Here is a 16,436-nt window from a genome sequence, read left to right as displayed (position 1 = left end):
CAGAGGAACCTGCAGCCACCCTGCTCATGAACTCAAAGAGGTCAGAGGTCATGCTACTTAACCCTGGGAGATAAATGAGGACACGCCTGCCATCTTTATATTGCACAGGTACAAGAGGAGCCTCAAACCTAAATGCTTGAACAACTTGTGCAGGGTTGTCTCAAGGAAACAGTATGAAGACACTTTTATAAGTGTTATTCACATTATCTGTGAGTATTACCGGTGAAGTAAGGAATCAGAAGCAGGCTTCTATTGCTCCAACACAAATATAACTTTGCTATCTTAAACAAAACTGTGTAAGTCACCAACAAGACAGCCACATGTTATAAGAGGAGATGGTATTTTTCTCTCTTCTAATTGGAGCTCTGTGCTCATCGAGTCGTTGCCTTTCACTAAGGTTCTCATTGGGGAGGAATTTTCTGTGTCGGTCACACCATATTGTTTGAATCAAAGCATCATCGTTCTCCAACATCTGTACTGGTTAATTACGACTTCAAAGATCGTCTGGAGCCCACTGCATCAATCACATGGTCCAGGCAAGCAGCTCCTTTTGGAGGCTCCAATAAAATCTTCTCTGATTTATACTTAAAGCTGGGGAAGGCCCCCCTCTTTCCCCCCTTCCCCCCTCTGCTCCACAGCTCCCATCCTCCGTCTCAGCCACTGACTCATCAGCCTGCATGGAAACATTTAGTCCTCCACAGTGAAAGGACACAAGGACAGGGATCAATACTGCTTTGTTTAAACGACTACATTTCCCTACTTTGCACTCTTTTTAGACTGAAAATGGTACACATACATGCATGCATAATTGTTTCCTAAAATGCCCACTGTTTAGCATTTTTCACAGTATTCACAAAGGGATCTTTATAAGGATACCAGTGGAATAGATGTATAATAAGGAAAGAGACACTAACAAGGAGGCCTACAGTCGATGAAGACATCAGTGTTGAGTTCATGGAAGCCAGACACGACAGTCAAAGTCTCAAAGCTTGGGATGAGGAAACGATGTTGAAAGACAATTTTAAGGTTTTCATTGCTACATTCTCCTGTTGCACAGTCTGGAAATAGTTCCCTATCCTGAAACATGCCTTCCACATTAGTTTGCACATTAGTTTTCCTAACCAATAGAGTCTGCTCTGCATCAGATATGGTCGCTAGTTAAGTTAGTTGGTGTCAAACGTGGTAAGATGTATTTTAACCCAAAACATGTGTTCGTAAAGACGAAGGGACAAAAGACAGGGGGAGCCACTTGTGCCTGAATTCTTCAGGAGAGGCACACATTGGCCAACAGATGGCCAAGTGTGCTGTATCCGTGACTTCAGTGAGTTCGAACAGCTGGCCTAACTATGTGATGTCAGTCGCGCCCCAGGGGACCCTGCTTCAGTCGCCACATGAAGGTGCAATGATGACAAAAAGCTGTCAAAAGTGCAGCGATAAATTTCACTATGCCCACAGGGTTATCACTCAGTTTCAAACAACCTCTCATCAAGAGTTTATCTAAAGGGTATGCTGGATGAGTGTGGGAACATCAGTATTTATAGACTTGGGGCCAGATGTATGTTGTACACTACAGCATGTAGGAGAAGCTTCAATAACTCAACCAAGCAAGGGTGTAGTTCAGTAACTATTTATCCCATTAGGTATCTTTATGGACAAATACCTTCTAGACTACCTAGTCAAGTAATCGATACTCTGTACCTTTGCAGTAGACCCCATGGGAAAGTGCCTGATAAATAAACAAATACAACAAAACAAACATAAAACACGTGTATTTGTAAACCTAAAAGTTGAAGAACATTTGTATTTTTACAGTATAAGATAAGCCAAACGACTCCCAACATGAACATGCATAGTCCATTTAATTTCCTTTGACACCATACTGTACAAGTTTACATATTTCACAGCCGTGTTTACATCTGTGGCTGGTACCCTTCAAGACACAGGCAAGAAACAGCCCTCAGGCATGTGTTACCCAGATGACAAGTGTTAAGTGCCCGGGTTTCCTGGGGCCGTCCGGCCTATATTTCAAAAACATTCCTGATTTCCTGCACTCGGACTCTTGGACCCTCGGCTTGTTCAAAATGAAGAGCCTCTCCACTGGAATGTTGAGGGAGGGCACTGTGACAAATATTTATACTGGATATTCACTGCCATTTTGTGGATGGGTGTCTTGTTTACTGTCACTCCTCTCTAATTAACTCGCTGGCCTCATTGCAGTTTTATCACGAGATGCGGCCTGTGATGCCAATTAAGAATCACTTCCACGTTTAACGTTCTTTAAAATGAGACATTTTCAGTCATTATGAGTCAAGCAAACCCCTGAAAATGTGATCTAGATGCACAGCAAAAGAATACTAGTTGCAAATGGATAAAAAATGCCCCAATAATGCATGTATATGGCTGGAGATCAACCTATGTCTCATACCAAACTGACTTTAGAAAAAGATAGCTACAGGTTTTGAGGTAGAGGCTGTAGAAATCACCAATATGATCTACATATGTTTAGTCTGCAAATGAGTGAGCATCAACCCATTTCTGTTAACAAGTGTTTTAAGTGCAGTTATGATTGGTACTATGTGGTTCAGTTTTGTAGTCCTCGTATTGGGCCTCTTCGCCTGACCTCACAAAAGGTTGCTACCATTTTTCAGTGAGTGTTTCTAAAGTGAACCCACACCTTCACCATGGACTAAGATCCCTCACTAATAAAAATACCTCTGGCACCCACCCAGTCATAAAGTTGGCGGACACCCAAAGTTGGAAAGTTGGTAGACACCCACCTTTTTGCCGTCAGTCATCCATCTGTTTTAAGTGAATTGTGTAAGGCAATGATGTGGGGGACCCCCAGTTCTGATAGACAGTAGCGGAACCCCATCACACATAAGGGAACAATCACTTAGAAGTGGGATAATAGGCAGCTCTCTGCCATTTTTATGTTAACCCAATTCTTGATTTGAAATCCTCAAGCTCTAACGAACTGTAGCGGGTTCCTTGTAGGGACTTTCAGAGTTGACAGATAAGATTTCGTTTTCATAAAGTCAAGATGAAGTTTTGTTATGTGATGCCTTAAGTTGATTAAGATCGAGCCACTCAAGGGTACTAAAACTAGCAAACGTGAGGGTAGAAAAGGTGCAAGCTGGTTGAGGGACTTGCTTGTTCACAGCATACATGACAGTTAACCAATTCTCATTGGCTAAAAATAATATCCGCTTGCCCTTAGTCAAACCCACACTTTTTGGTCTCTATAAACTGAAGAGACAGCTGAGGTAAACGCAAGACACAATTATCCAAAGCAAACAATTCCTAGTCCCTCACGTGGAGCCCTGTGGGTCTGTTTCTGTAAACAAGGCAGTACACACACAGCACCCAGAGCCAGCCCTGATTTTCCCGTTTAACCACGCTAAACTAATTTCCTATGACCCATTCTTTTCATCGCATGGACAGACGGAGCATTTGGTCTGCATGTTTAAGGTTGGGCCCAGATGTTATGGTTGCTAACACTCAGGGGAAATATGTCTTTTCTCTCTTTTTTTTATGTTTGAAGAACCTCATTTGTCCTTTTTCACTAACCCACAGGATCAAAGGGAGCCTTAAAGTGTGCTCCTCTTTTGATGAAGCTGGGATTAATTTGACATAATTTAGTCATGGTCTGAATAAGGGCAGATGGCACAGATAATGTTATACCTCATACTCCCTTATGGACCAGACAAAAAGCCCTGATTTTTAATGTGAATGTTGATGAATGATGTTTTTTTTTGAACATACACTTCTCTTTACCTGTATTTGAATGGGTTAATGGGTTAAAGCCAGATGACCTTGAATTTCACCTTGTGTTCTTCATTCGAGTGTACATGCACAAACCGCATGCTACAATAACATGAGTCAAATGTGTGTATGAGGCAGAAAGAACAACAATAATCTAGAGAGAGAATACCACACACACAAACAACACTGATATTCTAAAAATAGAGACAAAAAAAGAACACATTTACAATGTTAAACCATAGAATTCTTGAGTGTGCCTACAAGTTCCTGTTTCACCCAGTCATTACAAATATATTTTAGTGTAAAGAATCAATACAATTGTTGCATTTGGTGTTAAATAAACAACAGAATAGCCTATAATAAAAACCTCTTTTACTTTAGTCCATCATTTATTATTCACACATCATTTTAGACCTGCCTTTATAAAATGATTAACTTAAGTATGAATCTGTATCTTGCAGGCTTTAATTGAAGAGTTGTGTGTTTTTATCACATGTTGAGAGATTCAGCACAGCTGGAGACAACACAAATAATGGTGCCTCACAACTGACAAAACACACAACAGTTTTATGTTCAGAGGCGGTTTATGGGAAACAAGTCACCCTTCATCGATGCTCTTATGATAGCGCTTAACATCACAACACTTTACGACATCCTTCCGCGTCGCCTTGACCTTTCACATCATGACGTCAACAAACAAAAAAAGAGACAAATACAAAAATCAAAGAAAAAAAAAAACATGTTTTGTGATAAACCAATCAGGAGTGAGTGGGGGTGGGGTGGGGTGGGGGGGTGAAGCACTGGAGCACTCTGGGTCGGCAGAGGACTGGGCTGTGCAACTGAACCATGGTGTGCAGATATTACACTGGATGGCAGAGTCCTTGTGCGAAAGAAGTCCTTCTAGGCCAGATTCAGGAGAGGAGACAGCTCTCGCAGTGTCATCTTTGAGGCAATCGAAGCGCAGGGAAAGCAGGAGGAGGGGGAAGCCATCTATCAGTTCTCAAGGAAAGCCACGTAGTCAGTGAGTCTGGCCAGCTGCTGTTCGTTTGGAACCAGAGAGACAGGGGGCGGATCTGTAGGGGGGAAAAGAGAGAGAGAGAGAGAGAGAAAGTGCATGTGAATCAGATGGAGCCAAAGACTGATCAAAGCCAAGAAAGTGCCACGGACCAACGTGAACCTCATTGTGAGAAACTGGTGACGTAACAATGATGTAAAAAGTTGGGGCTTCACAGTGCAATATCTGATATTACGTCCTCTGTTCTCTGCATGAGTTGAGCTCAGGCAGAAAGGGTCTCAGTCAAGCGACACGGAGTATGGATGCCTGAGAGACTGGGCTAGTGCTCATTGGTTGGATGCAGCTAGGGAAATCCTCAGGGGAAGTCAAGACAGATGACCAGGCCTGACGGGGGTCAGTGGGGATCTAGCGAGTGAGGCAGCGAAAGATTGCCAGATAGGGCACACTTCCATTGTGTGTTTCACTGCTATGCACCATGATTTTACAGGGACATTCTCAATGGTAGTGCGCCTCTTGCTACCTATTTGGATAAACATGTTTATTAAAAAAAAGAAAAGAAAGCATTACCTTAAAAAAAAAATGTGACATGTGTTTACATGGGAAATGTTTGGAAGTGGGACAGCGGCGCATGAGAGAGTGCGTGTGTGAGAGAAAGCAGAGCAGCAAAGTATGACGGGGCAGAGAAGGGCTCCGGGGGAGAGAACAGGGAAAATGTGGCCCACAATTCCCGGAGGTGGACACAATTCCTTCCATGTGAGTGTTATGAAAGTGGGGAGCGGGGGTGGGAGGCCCATGGACGGCCTGCTAGATACATGCTCTCTGCACCAGACGCGCGAGTGTGGGGAGGGGTGCTGGACACAGAGAGAGATAGGAAGAGAAACAGTGTCCCCTACCTGGCTTCTGCGGCATCACCATCCGTGTGTTGGGGTCCGCCTGCCAACCCTGGCTGACCACTCCTACACAGAAAAGGGAGAGAAGAGAGAGAGAGAGAGAGAGGGAGTTAGAGTGGGGTGGGGAGGGAAGAAGAGAGGAGAGGAGAGGTGGAAAAAAGTTCAGGAGAGGTTTTATAGCTGTGCGGCTGCACTAGCTCCCACATTTCACATCAAACGATCTCTGGCTGTAGCCTGGTAACAGAAAAATTCTTCGCCTGCCAATAGGAATTAGGAAAGCCATGACTGGGAGGGGAAGGGCACACTGAAAAGGTAAATGGAGGGAAAAAGAGAACTAAGGAGACAGCAAAATGCATGAGAAGTAAAGGTCAAAGAGCTTGGCAAAAAAAATATCGGAATCGAGGGAATATTACAGTATAATCAATTATTTTGAAATTTGAAGGAGAGGTAGGGAGAACCATGACTGCAAATGTGTTAAAAAAAAATACTTCTAAACTATGTATGCATCAAAAAAGTACAGTACAGTTGTAAGACCATTCAGCTGACTGCTGACTAAAAGCATAGTGACTCACCCTTCACTGCGTCCTCAACAGAATACCCCACACAAGCAGCAAAGTCTTCAGCCATGATGGAGGTGTAGGCCTGGGCCACTAGCCCATAGGCTCTCCTGCGGGTGGACTCTAAAACACACACACACACACACGATAAATACATCAAATCTGATAAAAATACAGTTGTATGTCTTATCAGGATTGATTACAGCTGTATAAAGAAGAAAAATTGATTTCAATTAATTAACTTTTGATTCATTTACTATATTGTCTGTTTTATTTGACTTTTAACACTCTTATAATACAGAAAACCCAAGCTATAATGAAGAGAATGATTTTGACTGGCAGCAACACCGTGTCCAGCCCTCTTAATGTTGATGGGCCTGAGGCCAGTTTCTCAGACAAACAACAACAGTACCACCAGGTGGCACCAACACAATTCTTCACCACAAACAGTTGCATATGTGGGGACAGGACCAGCACTTTGTCTTACCACTAAGAGTACTCTTAAGTCCCACTAAGAGCTTGCTCCTAAATCCTATTCACAAAGCTTCTGAGTCTTTCTCTTTCTACGAAAAAACAGGAACAAGGTTGCTTTTCAATGACCTCAGTGGTTGGTTGATGAGTGACAGGTCTGTGCTTCATAGCCTACTGCAAAGAACAATAATTGAAGAACAATTAAATAATAACAGAATACGCTGCCCACAGACCAAGTATCTTTGCAGTTTTTCAAAATGCATCTGTATTGACATGTTTGTGTAGACAGGAGCTGGTTTATTTATACAATAAAAAGTTACATTAAGTTCTATTTTAACAGTGAGTCAGTTGTTTTTGATTGGTCGGTGACATATTGCATCCTTTACACTCTCTAATTCCCTCCTTCCCTTGATTGAGACCGTATGTTTTCAGTAATTCTGCATCTACATCTAAAAACACCGTAACGTGGACTGACCGAAACTGTCGTTTTCTGTTAGTGTGGGAGTTGGTCTTAGAGGGTTAGGAATCCCCCTTAGTTCTCCTAGTCTTAGGTGCTGGTTTAAGTGCTAAGGGGCTTTGTGAATTACTCTAAGCCGAAACAAATTGGAGTCCCATTATTTCCATGCCTATTATTATCAGAACTTTCTCCTAAACCAGCAAGTTAGCCTAATGATGCTTCGTGAATACGTGCCCTGACCCAGAAGTCAAGAGAAAAAGTTCATGAAAAATGGTGAGGCTAACATCTGGATGCAAGTCCAGCAAAGACATAATCTAAGGTTTGACTTTGATGCATTAGCTGAAACCAAAACACTTCCAGCAAATCTGACACTTTTTATGTGGTGACTTAAAACCTACTGGGCTATAGTTTAAGCAGTATTACACTGAGAAGGGCTGCTGGCTGCATGACAGAAAATGGATTTAGCTGGCTCTCACATGCATCAGGAGATTCACACTGTGAAGCAACATCGTTTTAGTTGTTTATCTGCAGACAGAGATCAACCTATTTTGGATGGTTGAGAAGGGACTTGCAGTTTCCACAAGGATATTATTTTACATAAAAACACAGTTTTAGGTTGTGGTGGAAAGTCTACTAAAATAATACAAGATTCATTCACCTGAATACAAAGCTCTTCCACCAAATTGTATTAAAAGGGTTCGGGGTCAGGAACAGCTGATGGCTTTCCAAAAACAAGTTGGCACAGTCAGTGATTGAGTATTGTAACTGGAACGATTATGAGTTTGTGCAAGTCTCAATACTGACAATGAGCTGATTCAAACTAAAACTCTATGGCCCAGCTCGCAACACTACTAACCCAACCTATCTGATCTTCAGATAATGAGAACTATTCCTGCAAAATTCAACAACACTGATGTCTCTAGCTGACAAATAGAAATGCTGATTTGCCTGATTACTTTGCCAACCACTGTCTTGAGGGGAAAATAATTAATCTCCAGATTTGACAATTTGTGTTCTTTACAACCTTGTCATGTATATGTCTGACCAGTTCGCAGATCTGTAACCACCCTGCTAGTCACTTACAACAAAACCACGTAATGAGACATTTCCATTGCAGTCCATTAGGGGGACGTCCGTCTTTGATTTGTATGGGAAGATCATCTTCACAAAACATTCTCCCCCTACTGAGACATGGTGCAGTTACGTATGTGTTGTTCCCACCAGCAGTTTGTGTCCTAATGATCATCACAACATGTTTCAGAGCGTTTCAGTTTTACAGCATGGCAACCCCCAGTGTTTACAAACACCGCTTTGGTTGCAACACCGGTAGGGCAATAGGGGGAGCCTGTGATAAGCATGATGCTTATGGACAGCTGCAACGACAGAAAAAGCTCTTTGACTTCATCCCTTACATGTTGACCCTGACGGTCGTCTGACTTTGTTATACATTAGTGTGATCTTTAGGCTTGTCATTTCCAGTGTGCACAAATTCTGACATCATATTCTATTTATGAGCAAAATAAGTTTTAGCAGTGGGAAAATAAAATGAAAGATGTTTCATAAAAAGAGGTACTGGGTATTTTGTGAACTTAAGTTATTTGTGGCCAAATTTTAGGCTGTTTTTTGTTTTTAATTAGTTTGTATACAGAACAAAATTAAAAGATGACCTAGAATTTGGTAATGTGATTTCAGTCTATTTCTGAGGCAGTCCTGTTTCCTGATACAGTATACTTATACAACACCTTACTTTTGGCTACTTTTATAAAGGACCATGAGTTGCTGAGCATGGCACAAGTAAGGGGGAGGGGAGGCAACAGGACTCCATGCGGCCTTCATGGGCTATCTATTCTCAGCACTCCTCATCTCACTCTCTTGACATTTAAAAATAGCAGTCACTTCTCACCAGTCACGGACAGCATTCAAGTCAGGACTGGGTCATAGCGTAGAGGTTTTAAGTAAGGACTTATTCTGAAGGAGTACTATGTGTCTGTTTGGAAAAAATCAACCTTAGGTTGTTTCTAGTTGGGAATTAGCAATGTGAAACATTTGTTTTTTCAATGTTTTAATGGCCAGTTAGACATTAATGACATTAAGGCAAATGGTTCAAGGGCCTAAGCACTTGACTAGACTTTCTACATTCAAATCACAGCTACTGCTGTGCAGAACAATCACATTTTCCAAGTATAAACAGATGATGTCCGACTTCTTAATGAGACATAAGGAGTGACAGTGATAATGAAAATACAAAAATCTTTCTTAAAAAAAAGCACATTTCGCCTACTATTTATCTGGAATAAAAACACTTTGCAAGTCAAGTTGTTGGTGTGGGCGACACTGTACTCCAAGTTCCCTTTCGGAATTCACTTAAATAAACCTAAACCAACTACTAAAAGCTACATCAAGTCCTCAAGTACATTCACTCCTCTTCCTCCCCCTCTGCATCTTCAAAATCATCGTCGTCTACACCAAAGTCCATCTTGGCCAGCAGAACCTCCACCGGCTCTGTGTTCAACGTGAAGTGGTCCATCCTCTCAAAGCCTGCTTCGGGCCTCTCCTCGCCTAGCGAGGACTTGGCCGCATCTTTGGTTTGCGTGATGAGGCCCTTGGAGGCCTGCAGAAACTCAGCGGCGCCACTCTGCTCCAGCGCCCGCACGGCCGTGTCCGTCAGCTCCGAGCCCGCCTGCAGCCGGTCGCCGTAGCGCGATGCCATGGCGCGCAGCTTCGCCACCTTCTCATCCTGCTCCTTGCTGACGCGATCCAGCATGGTGGCCTTGCGGTCCTCCAGCACGGCGTAGAGCCCATCAAAGCGCTCGCCCAGGCCTTGCTTGGCCCGCTGGGCGTTCTCCTGCACCGCCGTGCACGCCTCCTCCATCTGATTGAGCAGCGACTGCAGCCGCCCGTTCCCGGCCACCAGGGCGTCGATGGCGTTGCTCAGTTCGGCCTTCTGTGTCTGGTAGACACTCGCCAGCGGCGACACCTCGCAGTCCTTGTGTGCGCCGAATACCTTGCACATAGAGCAGGTGGGCACCTGGCAGGTGATGCAGTAGATGTTGATCTTCTCCTCTTCGTGCTCTTGGCACATGGGCTCCCTGCCGCCTTTGGGCTTGACGGGCGCCTCTGGCGTGCTGCTCTCTCCTCCTCCTCCGCCGCCACTGCCTTCTTGCTGCTGCTTGTAGATGTCGATGATGTTCTCCACCAGCAGGTTGCGCTGCAGCCCGTGCACACCATGGCGGTCCAGCACTACCTCGAAGCGGCACGTGGGGCAGCGGAAGACACCGCCCGAGAAGCGGTAAGGGTTGCGTGAGTCGTAGAGGTCGCTGGCGCAGCTCCGGCAGAGATTGTGCTGGCAGGGCAGGATCACCACAGGTTTGGTGAACATGTCCAGACATATGGGGCAGCTCAGCTGCTTCTCCAGGCTCTCGTTTGAGTTAGGCGACCCCATCAGTGAGCCGGACCGTTGGATGTCCATGTCAACAAGGACTGACCTTGTCAAAGTTGTGCTAAAGGGTGAATAATGTTTGTATATGTTGCAAACGGTTTCCACTTCTCAGAATTTTTTTTTTTTTCACACAAATGAGCTTTACTTAAATAAACACAATTTAAAAAGAAAACAACCAGGAACTAAGACTTACGTTTTTTTACTCCACTAGCTCTACAGCAGTTTGTCGAATCTCATGTAGTGCATTTGTTCTACTGGACGCATGGTGGCCCTGACTTTTATATCACCCCCCTTGCAGCTGATGACACTTGAGCCAGCCGTCCAATCCAGTCACACATTCCTCTCTGCTTGTTTTTAAGTCTGTTTTCGGAGAACGTGCCCCACCCCCCTCCTCCTCCTCGTCCTCCTGCCCAACACCCTGAACAGCTCCGCTCCGCATGTGTAGTGTCACACTTAGCGGTTGGTCCCTGCTCTGGTCCCTGTCTCCTGCAGTGGCAGTCACCAGATGGGGGAGGGTACGTACAGAGGGGTATTGGTGGACTGATAAACACGGCACACGTGACGGGGTGCGAGACAGCTCACAGCTGACAAACAACCGCGTGGCTTTTCCTAGGAAGAGTACGCAATCTGTTGTTACCTCGAGGAAAAAAAAAGATCATCCGGCTTGATTACCACTTGCTTTTGGTTTTATGGCCTCGTACTCATTTAATCAAGAGGTCTAGTCCTCTGCTTTCTAAATATCATGTACTATGGGTATTTATGATATTATATCACTTGCATTTAATGAATCCAGTTCCATTTGAAGGCACCAAGATCACATTTTCCTTCTCATTTTGAGAAGGCAACAAATTGTGAAAAGAGCCAGCACGGTTTAATTTTGTTAAATGTCCATCCATCAATGAATCCACTAAATATGTTGTCATCATACCAATTGTTTCCATCATTTGATGAATAACTCCTATACTAATACACAGACAGACCTTTTGGAAGTACAGGATAAACATTGTGGAACAAGACACAACACCCCAGACAAATGTACACACAAATCACCACAGTGAGTCATTCTGCCCACCTGACTGCAATCGCAATTTAGGCACTTTGTGGGGGAAAACAGCTGCTCTGCAGATGGGCTAAATGACCCCCAATGTAAGAAGCACAACTAAAACATTACTTCACTGGACAAACTAGTCAAAGACTAATTAATCACATCCATCCGCTCCACAAACACACCTCATGCCAAGAGAACACATATGAGTGAAATGACCAGACCACAAGGTCAGTCAATCGAAGAGAAAGCATTAGGAGATGGTCCTTTTCCTCAGCACCATTTCAACATTACATCTGTATATATCCCTCTCAGGTAGTTATCTCAAGGTAATCAGTAGTTGGACATAAACCTCAAACTCCATGACCTGCATTTCCATCTGTGTCTATGCCTGGCATTATAACACACACGCACAGATAGTTTTCCAAACAAGCCTCAGACCTGTTTACACGTTTACAGCGCCTCAGGCAAATACGGATGTCAGACCTACCTTGGTTTTAGTTCCACAGATTTTTTACACCATCTTGCTTGTAAATGAATTATATATGGGATATAGGAGACGGATACAGCAACACCACATGTAATAGTAATTACGGGAATATCTTTTTAATAAGTAACTTTACAGCTCTTGAAGAGCAGCACCAGTTCATCCCTTTAGACAGGGACAAATGGAGTGGACAGAGTTATCTGAAAAGCTCTGCAAGAAGTATCAGCAGAATCAGAGTTACTCAATAAAACTGACCCAAACTGAAGCTAAGGTGGTGTGAAAGAAATAACACTGCTCGCCCAACCATCTAAAACTAGCAGAACCAGAAATGGAACCAGTGGGCGTGTAGCATTGAATCCCAGCAGGGCCCTAACTCAGCAGGAAACCCGTACCTTGCAGCGCCTCCATAATTGGTCCAATGCCCTCAGACCACTGGTATGCGGCGATGGTCGAGTAGATCCCCGGGAACTCTCTCTGCCAGATGTGCTGTCCCACTGCCCACACGGCGGCCAGCTCAGGGTTTGCCTGCAATTCAATCACAATGGACTAAGAATGCAAAGTCGACCTGGGAAATGATTAAAGCAGAGACCTAGGCAAGTACATGCCAAATATCTGCGTCACTAAAATCCCTCTTTAGAAGACACACATTCATATTGTCCATTAAGTGAATTCGCACAAAAACTTTTTTTAAAGTAAAAAATGGGATGCATTTTAGTGACTTAATTATTATTATTATTATTATTATAATTGTCATGGCACTTTGGCACTTCCTGTCACTTGCGGACTACACTAGTATTATTTAATCAGGGACCGTGCCCACTGACATTTCTCTCAATATCAAAGTGTGACCTTCAGGCACAGAAGCAAAGGATTACGACACCTGTCCTATCACACACTCATCATCTCTTAGTAAATCAGCATCTGACCGTGACATATAGGGCAAAATGCAGGATTTACAGAATTCATACTGTAATGTCTACCATTTTAAATATGCAGAAATCTATGATGATGTAAACAGTCCTACATTAATTTCTTAAGTCAAGTAAATGTCTTAGACAATCTTGCCATGTACACACCAGAAACGTATGCTCAACCATAAATGTTTGACCGAACAAACAATTAAACTAAACTGACGTTAGCAACTATGTCTCAGCAACTCCAGAGATAACTACATAATTCCATACTGTTAATCCATCCTCATCCTCCTTCCTGTACTTTTTCTTATGTAAAATAGTATTTATTGTTACACTAGGCCTCTATTGCACGTAGTTTGATTGTTCTTTCCATTGTACATCGCTTTGGAAAAGAAGCGTCCGCTAAATGACAAAAGGTAAATGTAAAATAATAAATGGTCAACTACAATGGATTACATTAAATCAGTGTCTGTAGCCGAGACCCATTAGCCTAGAGTTGAGCACCACCATGTGGTCATATTAGGGTGCCAACACATTTCACACACACACACACACACACACACACCTTAATTAAGCTATAGTTCATTCAGCCAGGCTGGTCACTTAAACACATTATTGGAATACACCCCGGACTGTATTCTATCTGGATAACACAAGGCTTACAGCATTGTTTCAGTTAGCAGCACAGTGTCAGCACCCACCTAGAACATTATTTATTGATCAGCCTTGATTTGGCATAATTTTACATACTGCCTTAATTTCAAGGATTTTGGTAGATTCAACATGATACATAGTTCCAGAATGGTAGTGTACTTAGTGCTTTAAGCATCACTTACTGTTTTGATAGCTTGAGGGATCCTCTTCCAAAGATATCTAGCATTGTTCCTGGGAGTTAAACAACATCCGTAAGCACAAAGTACTAGTGATGAAAATGATCGCTTAATGTAGATATGGCAGAGAAGTCAGGCTTACATGTCGTTGTGCAGCAGATAAAGAGCCAGTAGTTGTGAGTAGACTTGGGGGGTGGCAATTCCACCAGGTGCCTGCGAAAGAAAGGCAATCAAGCCTCATCAATATCTGTCTGTCGCACAAGTTTTCTTTATATCTAACAAACGGTTCCCAACACACACACACACAGTAGGGAGTTTTGAAGGTGACAGACAATCTCTCAATTACAATGAGGATAATGTTATTGACTTCAGGTGTTGTTAGCAAGTTGCTTTCTCGACAGTCTCTGTTATTTAAAGCCAGCCAAGTAAGATGCCACAGAAACCTAGGCAACTGAAAGGACTCCTCTAAAGACTCCTGATTAGCCCAATCTGGTGTGAAAGCTTGACTGTGGAGCTAGAGCGAAGTCTAGACTATGTTAGCTTGTTGTCATGCAGTGCCAATTAATCTGGCGAGGTAATATCACTCTTGTACAGTTTCGCTAACACCAACATAGAGAGCTAATTAAACTGAAGTCGAACATAGCCAGCTTGCATAAATCAAGTTGCATCAAACACCTGGTTTCACAGGCAATACAACCTAGACAAGGCAATAGGGTTTTATTATTAACTTAGTATAACCAACTCCTCGGATATAACCCGACTGGCTAGATATCGCTAAATAATGCTAGCTACAATTGTGGCAAATCGAAGCTTTCTTCCATTCGTTGTTTGGTGAATAGCTGCGTTAACACTGCTCAATTGCCTGGCTGTGGTTACATACGTCCAATTCTTGCGTTTCGCACTGCTCCAGAAGTTTGTCAAAATTTTCAGACATCATAACTGCAGATGGCATTTTCACAACTAAAATCGTTAAATAGCTATCGCCATTGAGTTAGCCATGGGTCTGCTTCTGTTTATTCTTGTAAGTATGAAGTCACACTACTTGGTGAGTTATTGCCACCAAGTGGACCGGAGTGAAATATAGATTTGAGGCCCAAGGTCTAAAAGGCATTTTTCATTTCTCACATCATGCCCAGGTCTGTGATGCAAAGCTTAATGTTAAACAAGAATAGTTTTTCCTTTCATATAAAAGAAACATTTCTAAGTCACAATAAATGGTCTATTAAATGGTTTTAGCATTTGTCAAAATAGCCATTGTTTTTTTTTTTCATGAAGGATTCCATTGTTTCATTTGCAGTAATTCCGGAGGCACCAACTACGGCTACAGAACCGACCTATAGTAAGTTATGCTATGCTATTTTTTTCCATGCCAACAGTAGGCCTACTGTTATTCTCATTTGGTAGTATAAGGGAACATTAGTTTGTCAGTGGAGAGGGTCAAAAGAACTGTTGCCTCTCCCACTGTGGTGAATCCTGGTGCGGAGCTCAGTCGACACAGGAGCAGAAGGGCCGTGTTTGGTTTGGGCCGCTCCGCCAGCGCTCCCTCCAGGGAGCACCTCACAGGGTCCAATGGCCCCCTGTCACTGCTTCTCCATGATGCAGCTTTATCATTGTATGCCTTGTGTTTAGTCAGTAACTTTGTGACATTGTAAATTGATTAAAGTAACTGACCATAATCAACTAATTAAAACCCAGCATGAGGCACCTATGCAATCTGCTTTAGCCAAGAATCAGACCCAAGTCAACTGCCTCGATGCAATTATTGTTAATGCTGCACCACCAATACACCACCAATGGACTATTCACACAAATTGACAGAAACTTTTTCTAAATAGCTTAAACGTGGGGGAGGAAGGTATAAACTCCTGTGAATGATGAGTATTGATCATCAAATGAAAAAAAAAAAAAAGATTACCTGGCGATAACACATATTTCATGAAGTACCAGTGGGGCAAAAAAGTATTGTCAGCCTCCGATTGTGCAAGTTCTCCTACTTAAAAAGATAGGGGATGCCTGTAATTTTCATCATAGGTATACTTCGACTATGAGAGACAAAATGAGAAAAAAAAAATCAAGAAAATCACATTGTCTGATTTTTAAAGAATTTATTTGCAAATTATGGTGGAAAATAAGTATTGGTCAGCTAAAAACAAGCAAGATATCTGGCTCTCACAGACCTGTAACCTCTTCCTTAAGGGCTCAGATACACATACGCGTTTTTGTAAAAACGCGACGCTAGGAAATGCATTGATTCCTATGGTACGGGGCGCTTTGCGTGAAAGCGCGCCGTACCATAGGAATCAATGTATTTCCTAGCGTCGCGTTTTTACAAAAACGCGTATGTGTATCTGAGCCCTAAGACGCTCCTGTCCTCCACTCGTTACCTGTACTAATGGCACCTGTTTGAACTCGTTGTCAGTATAAAAAAAACACCTGTCCACAATCTCAAACAGTCACACTCCGCAATGGTCAAGACCAAAGAGCTGTCAAAGGACACCAGTAACAAAATTGTAGACCTGCACCGGGCTGGGAAGACTGAATCTGCAATAGGTAAGCAGCTTGGTGTGAA

The 16,436-nt window shown here is 43.0% G+C and overlaps 2 protein-coding genes across 2 annotated transcripts; both read right to left on the bottom strand.

Moving 5' to 3' along the window:
- Positions 1 to 3,963: 3,963 nt before the first annotated feature.
- On the bottom strand, positions 3,964 to 14,885 carry cops8 (COP9 signalosome subunit 8). The gene is made up of 7 exons (XM_080839358.1): positions 14,748 to 14,885; positions 14,010 to 14,080; positions 13,874 to 13,922; positions 12,516 to 12,648; positions 6,240 to 6,347; positions 5,671 to 5,733; positions 3,964 to 4,835 (listed from the first exon to the last, which is right to left on the bottom strand). Exons 1-7 carry the CDS (start codon positions 14,817 to 14,819, stop codon positions 4,756 to 4,758), a joined length of 576 nt encoding a protein of 191 aa, XP_080695484.1. The 5' UTR covers positions 14,820 to 14,885; the 3' UTR covers positions 3,964 to 4,755.
- Positions 9,198 to 10,873, bottom strand: trim63b (tripartite motif containing 63b). Its single transcript, XM_080839357.1, has 2 exons — positions 10,785 to 10,873; positions 9,198 to 10,652 (listed from the first exon to the last, which is right to left on the bottom strand). Exon 2 carries the CDS (start codon positions 10,619 to 10,621, stop codon positions 9,569 to 9,571), a length of 1,053 nt encoding a protein of 350 aa, XP_080695483.1. The 5' UTR covers positions 10,622 to 10,652; positions 10,785 to 10,873; the 3' UTR covers positions 9,198 to 9,568.
- Positions 14,886 to 16,436: the final 1,551 nt, after the last annotated feature.

The sequence above is a fragment of the Sprattus sprattus genome (assembly GCF_963457725.1).
Source record: "Sprattus sprattus genome assembly, chromosome: 5".
In the NCBI taxonomy this organism is placed as follows: Eukaryota; Metazoa; Chordata; class Actinopteri; order Clupeiformes; family Clupeidae; genus Sprattus; species Sprattus sprattus.
Note: the sequence above shows the minus strand (reverse complement) of the source record. Positions and strands in the feature narration are given on the sequence as shown.